This window comes from Triplophysa dalaica, chromosome 17 (assembly GCF_015846415.1).
Source record: "Triplophysa dalaica isolate WHDGS20190420 chromosome 17, ASM1584641v1, whole genome shotgun sequence".
NCBI classification, from domain to species: Eukaryota; Metazoa; Chordata; class Actinopteri; order Cypriniformes; family Nemacheilidae; genus Triplophysa; species Triplophysa dalaica.
The window spans coordinates 4,415,788-4,438,282 of NC_079558.1; the positions used below are offsets into that span (position 1 = coordinate 4,415,788).

The following is a 22,495-nucleotide window of genomic DNA, read 5'->3' on the forward strand; positions in this document are numbered from 1 at the left end:
ACATACCACCCTCTGCTGACAGGGACCTATGCCGAGCGTGGGGCTGCCTTCAAAGAATGCCTGAGAGAAATTCGTGCTCTCCATCAACCTCTGTTATTATACATAACCTCCCTCAACCGATATGATCTTATATATTGTACGCAACGTCAACCGCTTCATTATGTTGAGTCAAACGATCTGGTATATATTCGTAACTTGTGTAGCGTTACTAATAAAATAGATAAAATCTGAAAAATAGCATCATGTGTGTAAGATTTATTATTAAAACCTTAGCATTGTTTTAAATAACCTTATTATAATATGGAAGTTATAATTTGCGAGGTGTGTTTGGTTTTCAGTCTGGCAAGTGGCTAGAGTTAGTAATATAACAATTTATTTTGCATTTAATTTACATAAATATGAATGTATATGAATATTTTATTGTATATTATTTGTAATAAATCAAATCAAAACTATTTATCAACAATTTAGACTTTGCGGATGTCTACCGGAAGTTAAGTTTGGGCCACGTAACGTTTATGCCGCTGAAACATCTACATTTATTTATTAATGTTCAAGATCTCGTATATTTCAGTCAGAGACCAGCTCCACAGACTTTTGATGTCTGTTTCATGCTCATTATATCAGCCTTAGAAAATAAGGACACTGGGATAGCTGCTGATAGTTAATGTAAATACTTTTATAGACCTTCAAAGTCAATATTATTGCAACAAGGGAACATGAAGATTTAAATCGCATTCTTGAAGGTAAGATTATTTTTGCTTTGTCTGCATTAACCCCGACTTCCTTATATTCAGAAACAATGAAAGGAAGCTGCCTTTGAGGACCTTGTTTATTAGGTTGTGGTGACAGTATTCCTCCAGCAACTAAGCAAAAACAGGTTACTGACACTTTGTCAAAGTCAATATCAGTTTTCTTGTATCATATTGTACAGGGGATCTGATTGAACATTGTGTTTAAACACAGAAAAAAACACTATGTTATGATTTTACTACAGAGAGTATTGAAGAACAGAACAGTTGCGCGGTCAGGTTTCTAAAGTGCCGGTGTAGGATTATCTAAGGATTAGCTTGACCTCTGGGTATAATTCTTTGCATGATTCAGCCATCTCCAGTTCCTATCACCTGACATAGACCACCTGACTTTGATCCCGTGTTATAATTCAGTTAAAAAGCTGAATTTAAGTGTGTGTCCATGAGTCAGTGTGTAGGCCATAATAACTGTATGCTGTTTTGTATGGGTCACATTGTTGCATTCAGCTCTGACACAACATGCCCACTGCATCTATGAGAAAATGCCAGATCTGTCATATCCTGGAAGAATGAAAAGATTCTGTTGTCACTCCTACAGAGACATTTTCATTGAGAAAGACCATGTGAGCTTGATGCTCTTTGTGGCCATTCATTCTTGTTTGTCAACTCACTCTACAGTACGTCAAGAGCTTTGAAACTTTTACAAACAATGAAATCCTCTAAATTTTGTGACCGCTATGAAAAATGTATTCACAGATCGTAAGTGACATGTTAACAGTATGATTGGAAGTGATCTGCTTGGCATTCAGCATTCTGTTTCCTGGCTCAATTTCAGTCTCATTATAGGCGTTGCTCTTCAAATATATTATTCTTGTATTTTCCAGCTGTGGAGTCTTTGGATTCTGATTCACAAAATTCCTGAAGTACATTTTCCTGTTATTCAGAGCACATTGTTATTTGTGTGTGACTGACTATAGATACGCAGGAAGAACAATTTGGCACTGTTTACTTTTGATTATAACCTGCACAGAGCAGAGCAATTAATCGAAAATTAATCGTAATCGTCAACTTTGGCCTTCAATGATTACAAAAACAAAATAATCGAGGTGAACAATTATTGTGCCGCATTCAATTTTGCATGGATCCTCTCTTTCCTTGTGGTATAAATCCACCGGATTATATATATTAATAAATTTGATCTAACCGCATATAAAGCGCACCCCTTTCCACGTGGTTCAGCTGTGCTATTTTCACATTGATATATATTTTTTCAGTTGAATTCCCAGTTTAAAAGGCAAGTTGTTCAGTTTTCTATGTTGTTCTTAAAGGTACCGAGTAATCGTGTCAAATTATCAGGATCTCAATATTGGTCAAAATAATCGGGATTATGATTTTTGTCATAATCGAGCAGCCCTAGCACAGAGTACATGTTTATATTGTTGATGGACCATATCATTGCAGCCATGACATTACGCATCAATTTGCTGTGAAATTAAAATAATAGAATGATTTGGAACGGTGTGAAAATCTAATTCTGCGATAACAAGCATCAAAGTTTGATTTCAATATGATTTCAATATTTGTTGTTACTTTAATAGAAGGGTGTTATAGGAAAAGAAGAGGTTTAGCAGTATTACACTGACCCCTGGTGTCATGACTGTCTCTGAGAATTTTGCAATTGTGTTCTTGCTGACAAGTATATAGTTTATTTTGTGCACATATTGCACAAAATATACTAATTGAAAATGATTTGCAACTAGCTCACTAACCCTTTTCTTTTGTCATATTACACAAAATTGCTTCTATTTTTTTATTTTAAATTTGGGGTATCCATCCACAAAACAATTGAACTGTGTCAAATTGTGCAATATTTTGCCACATTGGAATTATACGTTTTATCTGAATTCTTTTGTACAAAAACCTTTATTCACATTTTCTTATACCGTGGCATAAGCCTATTTACATTATGTGATGTTTTTTCTTTATGTTGTCCACATTTTTGGCACAAAAAGATTAATAGAATTTAAAAACTCAATATCTCAAAACTTCTCTGAATGCAGGTGACGATTTATATTGCGAAAGATTTCCCTCAAGATAAAAGCACTGATAATTATATAATATGATGGACCACAAAACCATACGTTACATTTTTCAAGAGATTTATTCATCATCTTAAAGGTGAAAAAATAAGCTTTTCATTGATTTATGGGGTTTGTTAAAATAGGAAATAATTTAGTCGAAATACAGTTTGAAAATCTGGAATCTGAGGGTGAAAAAAATCCAAATATTGAGAAAATCACCTTTAAAGTTGTCCATCAGAGGTGCTGTAGCAGGCCATTGGTAAGAAGAAACGGGTTTCTTTTAACACTCTATTGGCCTAGTGCTGTAATGACGTTGGTTGTGGAGAACAACAGATGAACTTGAAAGCTTAAAATTCTATGTTTAACTTTCAACAATAATTGGCCAAAGAATGTATTAAACACCACTTTTGGTTTATTTTTAAATGATAACATTTTTAGTATTATTATCAACATATGAGATATTTATCCTTTAACTGACCTCACTTCATATTTAGATATAGATTACAGTATCCAATAATACCCCATCGAAAGGTCACCATTAGTTGGGCTAATTTCTCATAAAATGAGAAATATTTTTGTACACTTACTGTATATTTCCATGTTCTTGTAACCCAAACCCTATACATACAGGTTTAAGCTCTAAAACAACATGAGAGCAAAACTTGTATTTCTGAAAAACACACTCTTATGCATCTATGCAAACAACTATACGGTTCGTCACAGTGAGAGTCCATATTTGCTTTTCATTTTCTACTCATCTTCAGTTTTTAAAAACAGAGACAGAGTTTTGTCTTCGTTGACAGAAACGTTCATGCTCTTTATCTTGGCCCAAGGTTGGTGGGAGGAAGTTTAGCTGTCGAATGGCCTTTCTTGTTGGGATGAGCTTTTGCATGCAAGTTTGACACTTTGGGCTGAAGCTTCAAATAGAAATGTAGCTGTAAAGAACAAATGTAATGAAACAAGTTAGACATACATTCACTTTTGCAAATTGTCAATGACAAAAATCACTGTAAGAAATTCACGTGAAGGTGTTTATGAGCGCATTTTTTGTCTACCTGTACAGCTTCTGCAGGTCCCACTGTCACCATGCTGGTAAAGGGTTGGTACCCTGGTGCAGATGCGGTAACCGTGTAGGTCCCAGGCAACAGTAGCCGGAAATAATCTCCATCCGGCCCTAAAACAGCATCACTCAGCAAATGAAATGAAATGAAACATCACACCTGTGTGAAGTTAACCTTAACTGTAAAACTGCACTCACCGCTGGTCATGTCATGGTTTATGCCTGCCACAGAGATGTCGGCATTGCTGATCGGGTTGTTGTTTTCATCATACACCATCCCTTTGATCCCATGGTGCACCTGGAGGACAAGAGAGGGTATGTAAATTCAAACAGTATCTGTTTTAAGAAAGCTTCCAGTTACACTCCGGCATCACACTCAGAATGATAAAGGATGCCATTCATTACTTTAATGTGCTAGCAAGCGGGTTTGTGTTACGTGAAGGCACAACAGGACCCTTGAAGGTTCATATCATTTTCACGTTTTAAGTGCCAGGTGATGGGGTCATTACCTCCTGGTGCCACAGTGAAGCTTTTAGTCTTTCTTACCTGAATACATGAGAATACAGGGCTCTCTTTTACCTGTAGCAGTTTGAATATAAAGGTCTCTCCATTTTCAAAAGGTTTAATAGGTTTAATAATAAGAGCAAAATCTCAGATGCGGAAGCTCACCTGCTCCATGTAGGACACCAGAGCCTCCCTGTTGGCAAGCCATTCATTGGCGAGGGCCGTTGCTGGAGGGAATTTATCACAGCTGAGCTCCAGGGTAATCTCGAAACAGTTAGTATGGAGGTAGTTGAAGTCCTGCATACCTTCAGAAACCGAGAAATAACACTAAGTCAACACGCATTTGAAATGACAGAACCTACAGCACAGCGTGTGTGCAAAGAAACTAATAACACGCACAGGAAGCCACAGAGAAACAGTTTCTTCTCTACTTAATGATATATAGCTCACAACATTTTGGCTAAATTCAAAAGCTTTTGTCATAAGACAAAAACCGCAAGCCTTATTGAAGTAATTGAATGAAGACTGTGGTATGTAAAATAGACCCACCCTTTGACAAAGAGTACCAGCTGGCTCCGTTTGTAATTCCTTCATCAAAGTAATCCCCACAGTTCCAGCCCTTATGCATCCAGCTGTGGGCATAGGAGTATGTCTTTGCCAGCTGCAAGAACACAAATCTGTAAACAACTTCATTAAAGGTGTGTAAGCGTGTGATTTTGAGTGACTTCTTTTGGTGGGACAAACAGATTATCCCGGTCTAACCTAATTGAAAAATCATTTAGTAACCCTCTTGTCATTTTCAAAACCGAAACCATTTGGTAACCGAACAACGGTGGTACCCATTCACTTCAATTGTATGGACACAAAACCTATGCAAGTCAATGGTACCGCCGTTCTTTGATTACGAGCATTCTTTAAAATATCTTCTTTTTTGTTCTGAGAAAGAAAGAAAGTCATTCAGGTTGTAACGACAAGAGGGTGGGTAAATGATGACATCATTTTCTTTTTTGGGTGCACTATTTCTTATATCAACCTTATACTGTAGCTGGAATAGGATGAATAAAACTCCAGTAGGGTGAATTTTTAAACAGATCATTACACAGAAAACACTTTCAAATTCAAATATAACATACCTTTCTGAATATTTTGTCATCAGGCGTGGTTGAGTATGTCGTCCTGCCTCTTATCCGGGGCTCTCGGGACTTATCGAATGGGTAGTTGGCAACAACTGCTCCACCGTGGAGGTTAGCTGAGAGAACAAAGTTATAATTGTCCATCCATTTGATCACAGCTAAAGTTTCCGGCTCAACCTGTAACAACCAGTAGCGCAGGAGATGAAAACATCAAGCAAAAAACACTTTAGCCGTTAGTGTTGTAGTCTTGTTTTTGTCCATAACACTCTAGTGAAAAAAGTCACCATTTATTCATTCTCGTGTCATTCCGAAACTGTATGACTTTATTCCGCAGAACTCAAAAAATAAGATATTTTGATGAACGCTGGTAACCAAACACTAAACCAATGAGACATTTCTCAAAATATCTTCTTTTGTGATCCACAAAAAAGAGTCATATACAGGTTTTGACTGACATGAGGGTGAATAAACGATGATGCTTTGGAATATGGTGACTGGTTATTTCGCCAATATGCATCTTGGACATCTCCCAGCTCAAACTGGATTTTCCTACTGCCTTTCTGGAATATTTTTCAGCTCTGTTATCTGGGAGATCTGACATGTGGCAATGCATCCCAGAGGTGAAGGCATAATGAGTCTCTGTCTGGAGCTGTTGCTTCAAGTGAGATCAGTCTGGCAAGACCTTTGAGATTGCTGCTGAGATATTGATCTCATCCAAGCTCTCAGTATTTATTATGCATGGATCTGTTTATATAAACATCTGTGTGTCCCTTTGGCCGCAGCTGTCATCGTCGAGTCTGGTTTCATGCTGTGAGCTCACACAGATGTTTTTTCCCCTGCTTGGTTTTGTGTAGTTTTGAAGACGGTAGGGTCAGTGATTTAGGAGCCGTGTTTGATGTGTGACTGGCAGCTCTTGACTCATAGATAAATGAAGCGAATGTGTCATTTTCTTCTGCCTGCCGGCCAGCGGACACACTTTTCCAAAGCTGGATTTCTTGTTTTAGACAGAGGAAAGTATTAAGTGTTGTTCCTGATTCAGTGTTTTGTATTGTTGTAGCGTAGTGAAGTCCAAATGAGAGCACATTGAAAATATAGGATTTTTTATTTGAATTAGGAAATAAACAGTTTGGGGATTTGGGAAAAACCTAACATAAAGATTTAAGATGGAAAATAAATATTTGAGGTTTTGTGGTGTTTAGTCACACAACTCTAAGCATTAAATCTTACATTTACCATTTTTTCTCAATTGTGCCAATTTTGCTTTTTCCTTATATTCTTAAACCACATTTTGCAATGAAAATTGTATTAGATTAAAGACTCTAGAATTAATTGTAGTCTCAGACTTTTGTTCCTCTTTCTAAATCTGAAAATCAGGTTTGTGATGAAAAATTTCACTGATTTACAACACGGCCCTGAAAATCGCTAGATGTACTTCATATATAACGTGATATTACACAGAAAGTTGTGATGGACGTCTTTAAAATGAAGATAAACTACAGTACAGTCTGAAAAGTCTATTTACGCAGGCAAAGGCTTTTTTCGTGAGAGGAGGACCTGTTGGCAGTTGATAGAGAGCAGAGCAATCCGGCGAGCGCTGGGTGAGTTACAGACAGACTAATGGAGAGCATAAGTGTTCTTTCCAACTGGTAAAACAAAAAACCTATTTATTCGCAAGGCAGGAACTGGCGCTATCCTGTATTTTACTCAAGACAGCGATTTATGTAAGACTGCAATAAGAGATTGAAAAGCAATAAAGCCTCAATCAACTTATCGCCTATGAAAACATATACTCGGTTATTAAACACGCACAGGGTGTTTCTGTAGCTTGGATGAGGGAATATGAGGCTTGCAACACACGGGCAGCCCCCACAAACTATACAGATTTCCTCTGAATTAGAAAACTTGTTTTGTTTATACACATGGTCTTATTTTGTCTAATGTGCTTTTAGCTTCCACACTGTAATTATACAAAAATGATATCCAATCCCTCACCAAAACATACATTTAAGTATACTTTTACACTTTATAACTTGTGCAATGTGTGAAATGAAGAAGTATATGTTGACGAAAATGCAATATAATATACATAACGATGTCTTTAGAGGTGTATATAGACCTTACATAATGAAGCGTTGTGTTTTTATTACCTTAGAATGAGCTATTTCTATCTACATACTGTACATCCCTTGTCCCCTTACATGGAATTCACCATGTTTATTCTACAGTAGCCCTTAACAGACAACTGCTCTACAGAGCGCGGTTTGTAAATACGTTATAATTTGTCAAAGAAGCGGAAACGTGATGACATCTTAGTTCTGTGTCAGCCACCACAGTGCTCTGAATAGGAGGGGTGAACGTCTTAAGTTCACAAACTTGTGTAAAGTATACATTAAATGTACTTCTCATAAATGTTCTTAGAATACACAAGTATGCACTTGAAGTGCACTTGACTTGAGGAGTCTAAGTATATTTGGTCTATATTTGTACTCAATCTTTAAATCAAGTTTAAGAAGTTTAATTCAGTTTTCTAAGTTTGGCTTGTAGTTGTGTTTCCTCTCAGACAAAACTAGTTCAAAGTTTAGTTTCATAAATGTTTTTATTTTATTTAACTAGTAAACTATCAGAATACCTTGAAGTTCATTTTTAGTTGCTGCACAAATGAAAAACTGTTTTAAACCAGTTGTGTACTGAAAGGTTTGTAATGTTACACTTAAAAGTACAAAAAACAACAAAAAAAGAGAATACTATATATACTGTATATACTAATAAGTAGGCTAATTTGGTACAAATAAGTATTGAAATGGTACACATAGGAATATACCACTATTACATTAATATTATTATACTTAATATACTTGAACTTTTCTGAAGTATACTTAGTCAAATTAACCTGAAATATACTTTTTTGGTCAATTGTGTAAATTTGTCTTATGACGTCAAGGATTCATTTCTACTACACTATTGATAAAAATGTCTGGTGTAACATAGTAATCTAGCCAGGTTGATATAGTCATAATAACGCATATTTTGACTCTGGAGAAATCTGTGGAAAGGAATTAAGCAGTCTGATTTTGGTTTTGAAACAGCTAAACTGCACACATTAAATTGCTCTAAAATAAATTCAAATGTTTTGTTTTATCATACTCTAGCAAAATGCATGGTATCTAATAATAACTCTTTACCAACACTTAAACTAGTGCACAACCTCAATGACTAAAAGGTGTTGTTTCTGGGGTCTTTCTCACATCTCATCTCTGTAAGTCGACACTGATTGATGCCTACCTGTAGTTCCCAGTTGTCTGGCAGTGGCAGGTGGTGGTTTTGGCCATTGTGCCTCTCATAGTAGTACATCAGAGCGTTCAGGTCGGGGAAATTGCGGTTCAGGTCTATATCCTTTGCATTTCCACGGCCTACTAAGTAGCCGTTGAACTCTGGACCCTGGGAATGGGATAAAAAGCAGGAATACAGTATACCATGTCCTGTCCTTTGAGGAACCTTCAGGGTGGGATGTCACCAACTTTCCCAGTGTTCCATATTAGGTGGCTAATGCTTTGTGTGGTTTGTTGTACTTGTTTGTGTTAAATAAACTCTTTCTGATGCTCAGGTGGTTGTCTGGGACGCAGTGGTCGAATAAAGTGTCCAGATTCTGCCACCGCGAGTTGCACGTGGATCTGGACACATATAAAGTCTCAAAGGAGTAGTAAAGTGTATATCCTTCTGAAAACCATCCGGGATGGTTTGGTGCTGGTCTTGCTCATGGCTGTGAAAAATGGTGTGAACTTAAAGATTAAGAAGCTTGGTAGAGACACCACCATTACATGTTGTAGTCTGGCATCCAAGGACAAAAAGTAATGATTTCACTGTGTGTGTGTGTGTGTGTGTGTATGCACTTATAGTTAGAGGATATGTGCTATTTCTTACAAGCTTATCTGTTGTAATTAATCTCTAAAGAAAGCCACAAATGCTCTTGTGACATGACACATTCTACAATAACAACCTGAGAACCACGAGAGACCTCCCACACCACCATTGCCACACTAAATACAGCGCCTACATACAGTGTTCACATGGTAGACACGATTGTTTCTTATGGAGTTACAATGTAAATAAGCTAATGAGGGATGGATACCTGCCTGGCGGCCACTTCATATCCATCCGGGTTCATGGAAGGAAGGATATGGATCCGTGTGTCGTGAATAAGCCGTGTGATCCGCTCGTTTCCTGACCGGTATTCCTCGCACAGGAACTTGGATAAGTAGATGAGCAGCTCCCTGCCAAGCACCTCGTTCCCATGCATGTTCCCCACGTACTTGAACTCTGGCTCCACTGAAAAACACAAGTCAGGTGACCACCAGTCAGGAAGCCGGCAGGTCAAAAGGGCACATCCGTGAATCGCATGCAGGCAACAAGCAGAGTAGCCTGGCCTCATGCAGATGCATGCAATGCAGGGAGAGCCACTGCAGAAACAGTGATTCTGGATATAAAGGTTTACTGCAATTTAAGTTGATGACATGTATTTCAGAGACAGTACAGATAAAAAATAAAAACGCTGTCAGGTTTGACATCTTTTTGTATGGCAATTTTCTAAATTGTGTTAGTGTGAATATGATTTGAAGGAAAGCGCCTTTGAAAACCCAGCTAATGTCATATTTTTGTGATTTGGAGGATTCTACATAAAATCATCCTATGTAATGTAAAAAAACATTTTGTGAAATATGTGACCCAGGACCACAAAATCAGTCATAAGACGCACAGGGATATCTGTAGCTATAGCCAACAATACATGGTATGGGTCAAAATTATTGATTTTTTAATTACAAAAATCTTTACGATATTTAGTAAAGATAAGGGCTGCTCGATTATGACAAAAAAATCATAATCACGGTTATTTGGGCCAATATTGAGATCACGATTATTTAACACTATAACTCATTAACTTTTAAGACACCATAGAAAAATAAGAAAAGCTTTCTTTAACTGAAAAATTGATGTAAAGAAATAGCAAAGCTGAACCTCTGTTAAGGAAAGGGTTTATCTTTTATTACCCGTTAATATGATGAAAGGTTGTGATCACAACTTTTTTGTTGTGAGTGGACATGAGCAAGCATGACCAGAAACACACCTGCAAACTTTGCTCGCTGCTGCCCGTGCTTTAAGAATTTCCGACTCAAGTTTGGTATCTATGTAAAGCTTAGAATTTCAGCTTTGGGGTTCATCTACTCTCCACAACTCTCAATGAAATGACCACCTCATAGAGTAGTTCAAATTTGATATTAAACGTTGTTAATTTTATACTTGACAATCCTTGTCCACAATAGACTGGCCTGGACGTTCCGGCCCAAACATATTTGTGGCTACGATAGATTTGTTGCAAAACGTTCTTAGTAATCCAGAGCCATTTACTCCAAGATTCTTATAAGAACTATTTCTTCCTTGCTTTTTTTGATCTAAAGAACCTTTTTCCACAACAAAAAAACTTTTGTAAAACAAAAGATATTTAACAAGTTCATATGTTAAATTTCCTTTTTGAGACCATTAAGACAAAAAGTTTTCTTTTAAAGCTACTCAAAGCTTTTTTTACTTTTTTTTTTTAAATGACGCCATGAATTAAAATATCAACTATGATGTAAAGGACCAATGTATGAAATGTAGCGGCGTTAAGTGGAGAAGTTGTGAATTGCAACCAACAGCTCACTCCACCCCCCTCACTTTCGAAGCACTACGGAGGCTGACACAGAACTAAATGTCGTCACATTTTCGCATCTTTGACGAAGGAGATAACATATTAACTAAACGTGCTCTGTAAAGCGGTTTGTCCATTAAGGGCTACTGTAGAAACAACATTGTGAATTCCATGTAATGGGACCCACTGTGTATGTAGATATAAATACTTAATCTAAGGTAATAAAATCATAACGCTTCATTATGAGAGGTCTTTATACACCTCTTATATATTATATTGCATTTCTTTCAATAGAAACTCCAAAAAAATGACTAACCTGACCCTTAGTTAGAATCAATCTATATTTTTGACTGTTTACCAGCAGGCTGCTCTCATCTGGTTTCCCATTTAACAGCCTGTTTGCCAGCCATTTATTCACATTTATCTAAAAATGCCAGTCCCGGCAGATGTTTTTTTTTCAGATGCAGGAGTGATGACAAGATTGCAAATCTAATTTCCTTCTATGAACAGGCAGACTCATTCCAGTCTTCCCATTAATCATGATATAATTGAATTAATGATGGGGATTGAGCTCCCAGATTGACCAAATAAGAATTAACACATGAAACACTAGCACAAAAGGTCAGAAAGCCTGTGCCCACTTCTCTGTACCGGTTCCTGCTTTTGTACTCAGTGTGGAACATGTATACATCCTGGAATTCTCTCAGAGACTTAAACTTTGGAAGCATATTGCCGAGAGAAGCATATCTTTACATCCGATGACAAAGACTCATGTGCTATTGAAAGCTAAGCATATTTCTCAGGTTAACTTTGTTCTAGACCGATCGTAACTGTTTCAGGCTAAATGTGTTTTGAATTTTAGTGGTCTTTAAGAAAATTGTTTCAAGATACGTAATGGCTTTATCTTTAATTGTAGGATCAACTTGGGCTCAGATGTTTTTTCTTAGATTTGTAGATCAAATAAATTAGACACAAACAAGATCGGAGAGCAGTAAAATGAATATGAAGAGCATTGGGTTTTGGAGAAATTTGATGAGAAATGTTTGAGGTCACATTAAAACAGGACTTTTGACTGCAGATATTGGAGATGTCTTGGGAAATAAGAACAAATAAGAGACCTTTCTGAGATAATATTGCCGTGTTGTTTTTCTCAAAAGAAACATTTGAGAAACAGGAGAACCCTTGCCAGCAAAATACCTCACTTTGAGATGTTAAAGAAATCAAATTTGAGATTTCTTCTTACAGGAATGTCCATGCTAAAAAAAGATCAATGATTTGAGTGATGTTCTCCATGCCTCCGTTCACCACATCCCTGACATGTAAACCCCCATTATACCCCAATAACTCTCCGCCTACAGTAAATCTAATTTACCGTATATGAGGGTGTGAGGAGCTGTGTGATAAATCACGTTGGCGGTCGATATTGGCCGGCGAGACAAACGTGGGAATTACCTGCCAAAGCTCCATTTTAACACTCCAACGCCAGTGGTGTTCTCAGAAAAAGTGATGTACACTATTTCACAGAAACACCAGCCTACACCATTACCTCGAAATATCAATTTTGCCAGCTGCTCAACCACAGTAAAAAAAAAAATTTGAGTTTACTGGAACATACAGCTAAATGGGTGAGGAATTTGGTGCCTTGGTACAAAACTTGCATACAACGACAAAAAAGAACAGTGCATAAAAGACTCACATGCTTCATGGACGCCTGGATTATCACTGAACTCCAACACGTAAAGGTGTCGATCCTCCACACTCCGGCCGATGCTGTAGACACGGGAAATGTAGGGACACTCGCTTTGAACCGCAAAAAGGGCTCTCACCATCTCCTCATATCCGTGGTGTTGGAATTCAGATGCCTGGGTCAGCAAAGCCTGGAGCCCCAACAGGAGCGCCCCGGTCCAGATCAAAGAGCAGCCTGACAACATGGTCCCGTACTGCTCCACAAACAGAGCGCCACTTCTCTCTTCGCTCGCTTTCTCTGTTCTTTGATCGCCTCCTCCCTCTGGACGTTCTCTCTCTCCCTCTTAGGAGAGAACGAGTAGGGACGGCCCCTTTTCTTTCCTTTACACCCCTGCCATTTGTCTGTGTTGTGTTTACTCAATTGGCATTGTTGAAGAAGTGAGAGTTGGCTGGATTGACCCGGCATATGTCACCTCAAGGCCAATTTGTCTCTTCGTGCTAAATCACTACCCCCCACCTCACCCCCTAATTTTTCTTGCCAGTGTTAGTGAAGCTTTTTGTTCCTGAGGTTTGTCTCTGTGCCACCAACTAGCTTTTAATAATATGATCATCGGGGTGAACTAACAGTTGGTAAAAAAGCTGAAATACAGAAAGAAGTGTGTTTTTCCTGGGTATCGAACCCACAACCTTTGCACTATTAATGTAATGCTACAGGGATATATTTACTCAGCCCCCTCTCACTCCAACACTAGCTCATTCATTAACTCTGAGTAAACATACTCGGGGCTCGAGAGGTTAGTGCTTCTACAGGGCATTCTGGGAAAACAAGACCAAGGGGACCAAAAGTGTAGAATGAACAATGTGGTCGCTCCAGAACCGGCCCCCGGAGAACCTCCCCCATCACCTTTGCTGCTATAAACCCCAGGAGCTGCTGTTAGTCAGACTCACTGTGACCCTGTCAGTTATGATGGCTGTTGCTTTTTGTCTGAATGTATCTCCATTCTCAGCAGCACCATCACGAAACGTAACAGCCTTTCCATTGACCAAACAAGCAGTATGTTTAGTGGGAGTGGGGATGTGTTTGGGTCATCTCCTTCTTTGTTGTTCCTGTAGCTCAGTGGTAAGAGCATTGCGTCAACAACGCAAGGTTGTGGGTTCAATCCCAGGGGATTGCACATACCTAAGTATAAATGTATAGGATAATCCAATGTAAATTGCTTTGGATAAAAGTGGCGCTAAATGCATTACTGTAAAATGTAAATGTAAAACCATCATGTTGATGTAAAGTACACTGGACTCTCTATGGCTGTCAGTAACTTTTGGACATTTGTTTGGGATAATTTAGAATCAGAAGAGCTTTGTTGCCAAGTGTGCTGTTGCCAATTTAGGACGCATAAAACACATTTCCTTATAACTATAGACACAAAATCAAAAACTGCATATGCATATATTAAAAAAAGTAGTGTACATTTGTAAATGTAATGTTTAGAGTTCGCTCTGATTCATGTCAGTTAGAGGTTATAATAAATTTGAAAGTGTTAGGAAGGGTGAAGGATTTTTATGCAGTTTTATATGTGCATTTACATTTTATAAATTTTAAAATCGTTAAATTTGTTTAGAAGTAGGCCGTTTTTATTACATTAATCATATATCTTTTGAGTTCAAATGAATGATGGCAGTTTCTCATTTTAAAGTCACTACGAAACTGAAGTTGGGATTGATTTCTTTTCCGTTCATGAGAGTCAGAGTGAAACGGCTTCTGAGATTAGAAAAAAACCCTGTCCTGGAGGGGAGGGCTAAAATGCCTGGCCATTAGACAGTCAGTATAGTCCTACCTCTTTTTTGTTGCTGATGTTATGCGGTGAAGAGTTGTTGTTGAGGGTGGAGAGGAGCTTGACATTTTGATTCAAGTTTACAAGTGTAAATGAATTTAAACAACAAAAAGGTGTGCATGGATTAATAATTAAAAATAATCTCTGAAACACTGTGTAAAAACTTCGAATTTTCCTGTTTGTTTGCATGGTGACTTTAAATAATTAGGGTTCGAGCCCGTAGGGCTAGAAACCTATTGTATTTGTAGGTTTTATTCTTCTTCTTCTTCTTATTATTATTCTTCCCTAAAAGTGATCGTGCAGCCCAAACCGTAAAGCCGACAGAGCTGTGACTTGGTCAGATGGTAGTAGTCCTTGTCGCTACTCAGATACAGGGAGCCAGCCAAATCGGCCCATAGGTGGCGCTACAGCGATGAAAGGCGCGTTTGCGCACGTAACCCCTAAACCGTTTGTCGCACACCCAAGTGTTTTATATCAGTGTAATCATTGGCTCAAAACTTAAAAAACGTATATCTCCGATTTCATTTCCGGTATGCAAATTTTTTCGCTAATTTGCATTTTATGAAAAAAATTAAAAATGAACTAGTCCCTGGATTTTTGCCCGATCGGAACCAAACCAACGCTGATGAGTTCTGATGAGTGTGAATGTAAATAATTATCAAAAAAAAGTTGAATTTTCAATTCACGGCCGCTATGTGGCGCTAAAACGTCCAAACCGGAAGTAACATATTTAACTAAAATGGCCCTAACTCGTGAACTGTTTGAGATATGTTCATGGGGCTTGGAAAATATGTGTAGACTCTCAGTCCGGGGTCACAATAAAAAAACTGCGGCATTTGGCCACTAGGTGGCGCTATAATTTGAATGAGCTAGAAAATGGCTATAACTACGCAACCCTTTGCCCGATTGACTTGATATGTGGTATGGTGGGTCTTTGTCTCATGCTACATGAATATCTCAAAGGACATTGGCGTATCTCAAAAAACATGGCCGCCATTGGCCAATGAAGTTTGAGCGCTAATTACACCGAGTTAACTGAGGCCGATCAAAACGACACTCGCTGGGATTATTTGTCTCACAGTCCTTAAGGTCTGTAAGAAATATGAACTCATTTGGCCACCGGGGGGCGAAATAACGCTTTAGGAGTGCTTAAACCATTGTGTATCACGTGACATTTACATATACCCAAACTAATGTTATCATATGATAGCTCTCCTTATTCTGAGCAACTTTGCCTCTTGAACCACTTCTGTCGATTAAACGATTTGTGAGTTATCGCAGATGATGTCTAAAACCTACTTTCGCGAACTAGTCGTTGGTTTTTCGACTTAACGGAACCAAAACAATGCAGATGACTTCTGTGGAGAGTGATTGTAAATAATTATCGAAAAAAAGCAGAAATTTCCTTTCACGGTCCCTTAGGGGCGGCCAAATTTAAAAATGGGAGGAGCCTATCACATTTAAATGGCCATAAATCCAGAACGGCTTAACATATCATCATGGGGCTCGGGAAATATGTGTATACCATCACTCCAAGTTCACCTACAAAATAACGTGGCATTTGCACACTAGGTGGCGCTATAACAGTAAAAATGGTAAAATTGTTGCGTATTTCATTGCTTAAGCAGTTGTGTATCACGTGACATTTGTCATTTACACAAACTAATATAATCATATGATAGTTCTCCTCATTCAGAACAACTTTGCCTCTTGATCCATTGATGTCAATCAAACAGTTCGCAAGTTATTGGTGATGATGTTAAAGACGTACTTTTGCATACTAATTTTAGGTCTTTCAAGCAATTTCCAAATTTTCACCACAGTACAATTCTCTGGACTCTCTAGATAATTTATGATCAAGGACATGTTGAACTTTTTCATAAATGTGACCATAACAGAGTCCTTTATTATATTAACCTCAAAAGTCTACCTGAAAGCTTGCTGCTCCTTAATGAATAATCCAACTGACTTGCCATATAGTACTATTATACATATTATGACACAAAAAAAGCATGCAAAATGTGAAGGTCATCGGAAGAGGCATGCCTTCATAACAGACAAAAAAGTGAAATATAATTAATTTCAATGGCTTTTTTAGAGTCACCAGATCACAATGTGTGTATTTATGGATATTATGTCTCTCTGTATAATAAGAGTGTGCATGTACTGTATAGTTCTGTGTGTCATGTGTGATCGAGACTGTGCATGTGTGTGGAATGAAATGTGTCTCACAGGAAGACAGTGTTAGAAATAAAATGTATTACACATTAAACGTTGCTCCATAATTACACATCTATAAATACAGCACATGTCTGGCTGCTTTTATGATGCTGTGTTGATATATATATATATATATACAACACACCTTTATTAGGTACACCAGTTTAATTGCATGTAAACCCAAATTGCTACTAAGCCAGTCACATGGCAGCAACTCAATGCATTTAGACATGGTAAACATGACTTCCTGAAGTTCAAACCTTACATCAAAATGGGATATACTGTATAATGTGTGTACAAAATAAACACAATTTAAATGGCACGGCATTCTAGACTATTATGAATGGGAATCAATGTATCTATTTAAGATGCTCCTGGCCATAAGCCTTAAGCTTTTTTTATACACGTCTATCATAATGTATGGCAGGTGCCATGCCACATCCATAGCAACTAAACATGTTAACTTAGCAACCATTAAGCTAGACCTATATCTCTGGAACTGAACATCGTAGAGACATGAGAATTGGTTAATTTCACTCGCCCCTCAGGTATTATCGGTTTACACCTGTTTTTGCATATGAGTGTAAGCATGCGTGGTCTGTATTAACCGTTGATGACCATTTCTTTCATTTTTCTGGTTATGGGTAAGTGTCATCCCTTGCGGATGTGTTATGGTCCGATTCCTGACCGTAGTCAGCGAAGGCAGTCGACCTTAGTCCCCTTAGACTGCTCGAACCCGATGATTGCTGCTTGCAGCTATATTTTGTCATTGTTTTTAGGAAACGTGTCTTAGCAGTAGGAGATCTGTTATGTTAGAGCGCTGTCTGGTGGGAAGAAAAAAGGGCTGCAGAAAACAAAGCTGCTATCAAAGGAATGCCTGCAAAAACAAATCAACATATACATAGTTACAAACAGACACATAGATTACAGTTCTAACAAAACTGTTTTGATACACACTCATTCTTTTATTGTATTTTGTTCTATGTATTAAAATAATATAGCGAACTAATCAAAACTACCACAATCAATTCAAAGCTATATGAATTATGTTGTGACTAAAAGCCAGAAGAAATCAAAACTGTTTTATATTTATCATATTATATTTAATCACTTTATTAAGGTTTGGCATGGATTGGAGTTGAAGGAGTTCCCATCTATTATGTACTCTCATTTCCTACTTTTTCTCTCTTAAGGGTCAAATTCTCCATAACACTTTTTTTAATAATATGATGTTTATCAAATACAAAACAATAAGTCACTATGTTAATATGTATATGAAAAGTCAAGCTACAATCTTTACTTACTTAATAAAAGTCTAGACACAGAATTTGGTGGTTCTGCAATAATGAAGAAAAAGCATATGTGACTTAAGGGTGCTAGAATTTCAGCATGTTTTAATAGAAAATATGAGACGCAGAACAAAATATTGCACTAAATTGATTTACCAGCAGATTCATATTCTCCTTGGCAACTGATAGCTAAAACAAACAATTTGATCGATTAATTCCTTCTCCTAAATAAACACACATTTTGATGATAAAGTACTACACTGTAAAGTGGCTTACCATTAAATAATAATACTTTTAATTTATAACTTTTTTATAACTTTAATAACTTACATTTTTGGTCACGGGCACACTTTTTGCCTGTATTCCAGAAATAGATATTCAGTAATAAATGAAGTGGGGTTTCATTTCCTGTATTAAAAAGTTGAATTTGTAAAGAAATATCTTACCATCAATAATCTGTTCAGAATCAATCATTAAACATGTCAGTTGAATAGTTGAAGGCCACTTAATACACAACATGGCATTTTTGTTGTGAGTACTGCATGTTGATTGATTGATGTTTGATTGAAGAGATCCACAAACTTGGTCCTGATTCTTCATCCTTTCGAAGCATGAGATTTCTTGAAATGGTGTCATTATCACATAGAATCCACATTTCTCTACAAAAAAGCATGGTGTAAAATAAATTAACTTGAAATTATTTTAAAACATTCCATTAAACACTGTATGTGATGTTATGTCAATTTCATTTGAATATGACATCCATTTCCATTAATGACCCAACATCCTTTAACTGATATTTACAAATAGACTCCTTTGTTCAAATTACTTGCTAGTCAGAAAATAACACTTTTATCAAATGATAACCAGACAACTGAATCACATTTGTACACATGATATTAAATAAAATGGCCAAATATGTTAACCCATTCCTGAAGCTAGAGTGTTGCGCAGCTCCATTGCCACAGAAACATGAATGCATTATAAAAACATTTGGAAAAAAGAATCTGTCGAATGCATAAATGTATATTATCCAACAATATATTTATTTTATTTAATATCAAGAATATGCCATATAAGTGTGAATGTAAAATATATTGGGTGGGTATCATACCATTTTGCAATCCACAGCAAAACTGGAATATGAGAAACGATAACATGAACTGAAAACAGACAAACAACAAAGAAAAACACACTTTAATATATATTCCATAAGAATCTTAATTGTACAATTAAAATTGTATCCATCATTTCCTATTTAGATTCACAGATGGCAAGTCTGACATTATGCTCGCTAGGATGTAATTACAACATTTCTTTTAATCACAGTCCACAGATGCGTAGTACTTAACCGGTAACCTAAGGAAACCTTTTACTTTCGAATTTCGATGATCAAAATATATAGACACCACAAAAGGACAAACCCCTACATAGCTCAGATCATAGCTCAGAACGGTTAAAAGGTTGTGACTCAATAAAAAGAGATTACAATTTTGTGTTTTACTTTTGTTTAACTGTTTCTTTCATGTTTTATTATACAGAAATGGTAGGAAAATCCAGAGGACGTCACAGACAAAACAATCTGCTTTTGTTGTGCAATGGAGATTCACTGTAAACCATAAATTCTCTGCGCATTCAACAAGAAAGTATCTTTTAAAAAAAGGGACTGTGGTCCCCATGAGTCTTCCACTTATGTTTTAGTGTAATTGTATGTTCGTGTTCTCTTCTGAAATGAACAATGAGCTGGAAAGTCCTAAAAACGAATTATTTCTCTAAAGCAATGGGGGATTACAACGACTTCCTCAATCAAACTAAAGATTCTTTAAGATTACATACATTTTTTCTCGTAAATGGTTTTAGATGTAGATATACTTATGTTATCATATGAGCTGGGCTTCAAGGCTTGTTGGACGTCTTGTTAAGTAAGGATAAACATGAACTGCTACATAATCATGCAGTGAAACTTAGGTGGCACATTTTTTCCACACAGATTGAGGCATATTGAGGCATACTCATAATTATTTAAAACTGTTTTATAGCAGCTTACACATCGTTTACTAAGTAGCACAACAATGCTAATATTATCTAGGGACATGTCTGCACAAGCCTTTCTATGCAGCATCAGTATGTTGCGTGGAGAAAACAGGAATCAAAAAATGACATAAGCAACCACACTCACCTTTCTTATACTGACTCCATTATACAAGAACAGAAATGCTTTCATGATGAAAGCCCTTATCAAATGAACGAAGCAAGAATCCCGGCAGTTACTTGCAGCGAGCTTCCTTCCTCACAACTAAATCATGTCGCTGCAGGTGTCAAATAGAGATCTACTTTTTGAGTACTGAATGGGATAAAGGCTCACTCTCACAGATTTATTGAAGAGTACATAACTAGGTATTTTTCAGGTCCCGCTTTAATTTATGGTCTGTCCAACAACTCCAAAATCCAAATGATTCGTTCCACACATTCACTAGTCTGATGTGATTGGTCAGATGGTCTAGTCTGCTGTGATTGGTCTACTGCGAATAAGGCACACGAGCCACACTGTTTGGGGGATAAGAGTTTTTGTGGGCAGTCCTATCAAAATGTAGGAGGGGACTTTATGTAGTGACGTAAATCCGCGGCGGTTCGCAAATCGGACTAGGGACGACTCGTTTGCGAGATTTAAACTCGACTCCCTTTTTTCCAAGCCAATAACTTTGTTATTCATTCACCTTCGGATTTACAACTTGGCAGACTGCTTACTTTCAAACACGGCAACATTACACACTGCCTGAATGTAATTTTTATGATCTCATGTTATGTACTCTTTAAATGCATAAAAGGCCAAATTGAAGTAAAGCGAATTTAAGATTCTTTTGGAAATGTTTGGACATTGTGCAGTTGACTTTCATCCTTAGCAGACCAACTGGTCTGACCAACAGACCAGTGTAATATTGGATGTCCTGTTATTGTTTTATATTTTTTATCCTTTATTTATTGTGTGAGTGTGTATATGAAAGCGAGTATTTTTAGATGATGCACAAGCAAATTTCGTTGTATGGTACTACTGCACAATGACAAATAAAATTCTCTCTTTCTCTCTATCTATTATGTAAACTGCTTTTATTTATATTCCATAGCAATTTTAAATATGCCTAAGGTGTTTTCATGTAGCTAGTTGTTGAATAATATGAATAATATGCACATGAAATCAAATGAAACTTGATGAACTCACCTCAACATGTCTTCTACAATCATTTAACCCACCATGGGCAATGCTGAAGTCGCTATTGCAAACTGTACAGCGTGCAAGACTGTCATTATTTTTCACTTTTATAAGACAGGGGTACACTTTCGTGTAGTCTTGGGTAAAATGTGTCTTATATTTTCGTTTTTTGTGGCCCTCTCCCTCTGCAATGGCGCTCTTGTTTCTAGATATACTGAACTGAATATTCAGTTCGGGACTCAGGATAAGAGATAAAAGCCCGCCCACACTGACAATTGATTGGTTGACTTACCGAATCAGGCCAATCAGGACGTTCTCTGTATTACATGCGCTTCCTGTTGAAGCACAGTCTCTGTCTCGCATGCGTGCTCTTGATTACTTAAACTAAGGATGTTGCACTGCATATGCAACACTGGATGTGTCTCGAAACATAGAACTTCCTCTGGTTAACCAATAGACTACACTTAGTCTTTTGAGGGTAAGGTGACTTTATTCATGCTGTATCAAGACCACTTGGTCTACATCTGGTTAAACTGGGGTCACACCATTTACATTTAGGCATTTGGCAGACGCTTTATCCAAAGCTACTTACATTGCTTTATCCTATACATTTTACATAAGCATTTGCAATCCCCTGGGATTGAACCCACAACCTTGCGTTATTAACGCAATGCTCTTACCACTGAGCTACAGGAACGCTGTAAGATAATAAAAGATAACCGGGCCGATTTCTCCCCTTCCGACAGTCCTAGGTAAAGCCCTGATGATCTTAAATGGTTATCTTATCAGATTTTGCTGTGGTGTGGTGAGTTTAGAGTGAAAGCACCTGATCGGAAGAACATCGGAGCCACCCAGATCGCGAATCTTAAATACTCAACATGTTGGATCAGAAATCCTAATGTGTCAGGGAAACCCAGAGGACAAACGCTAAAGAACTGTTGATTGTCAAGGTTACTTTAGTTATCTAAAATTCAACTTTGAAATCCTCTCTGTTCAATGAAATCAAAATCTTGAAATCAAATAATGGGAAGGAAAATTTGAAAT

The 22,495-nt window shown here is 37.3% G+C and overlaps 1 protein-coding gene across 1 annotated transcript; it reads right to left on the minus strand.

Moving 5' to 3' along the window:
- Positions 1-2,894: 2,894 nt before the first annotated feature.
- Positions 2,895-13,269, minus strand: cpn1 (carboxypeptidase N, polypeptide 1). Its single transcript, XM_056771568.1, has 9 exons — positions 12,910-13,269; positions 9,660-9,856; positions 8,813-8,968; positions 5,531-5,707; positions 4,947-5,058; positions 4,563-4,702; positions 4,092-4,191; positions 3,889-4,007; positions 2,895-3,768 (listed from the first exon to the last, which is right to left on the minus strand). Exons 1-9 carry the CDS (start codon positions 13,142-13,144, stop codon positions 3,652-3,654), a joined length of 1,353 nt encoding a protein of 450 aa, XP_056627546.1. The 5' UTR covers positions 13,145-13,269; the 3' UTR covers positions 2,895-3,651.
- Between the last annotated feature and the right edge of the window lie 9,226 nt (positions 13,270-22,495).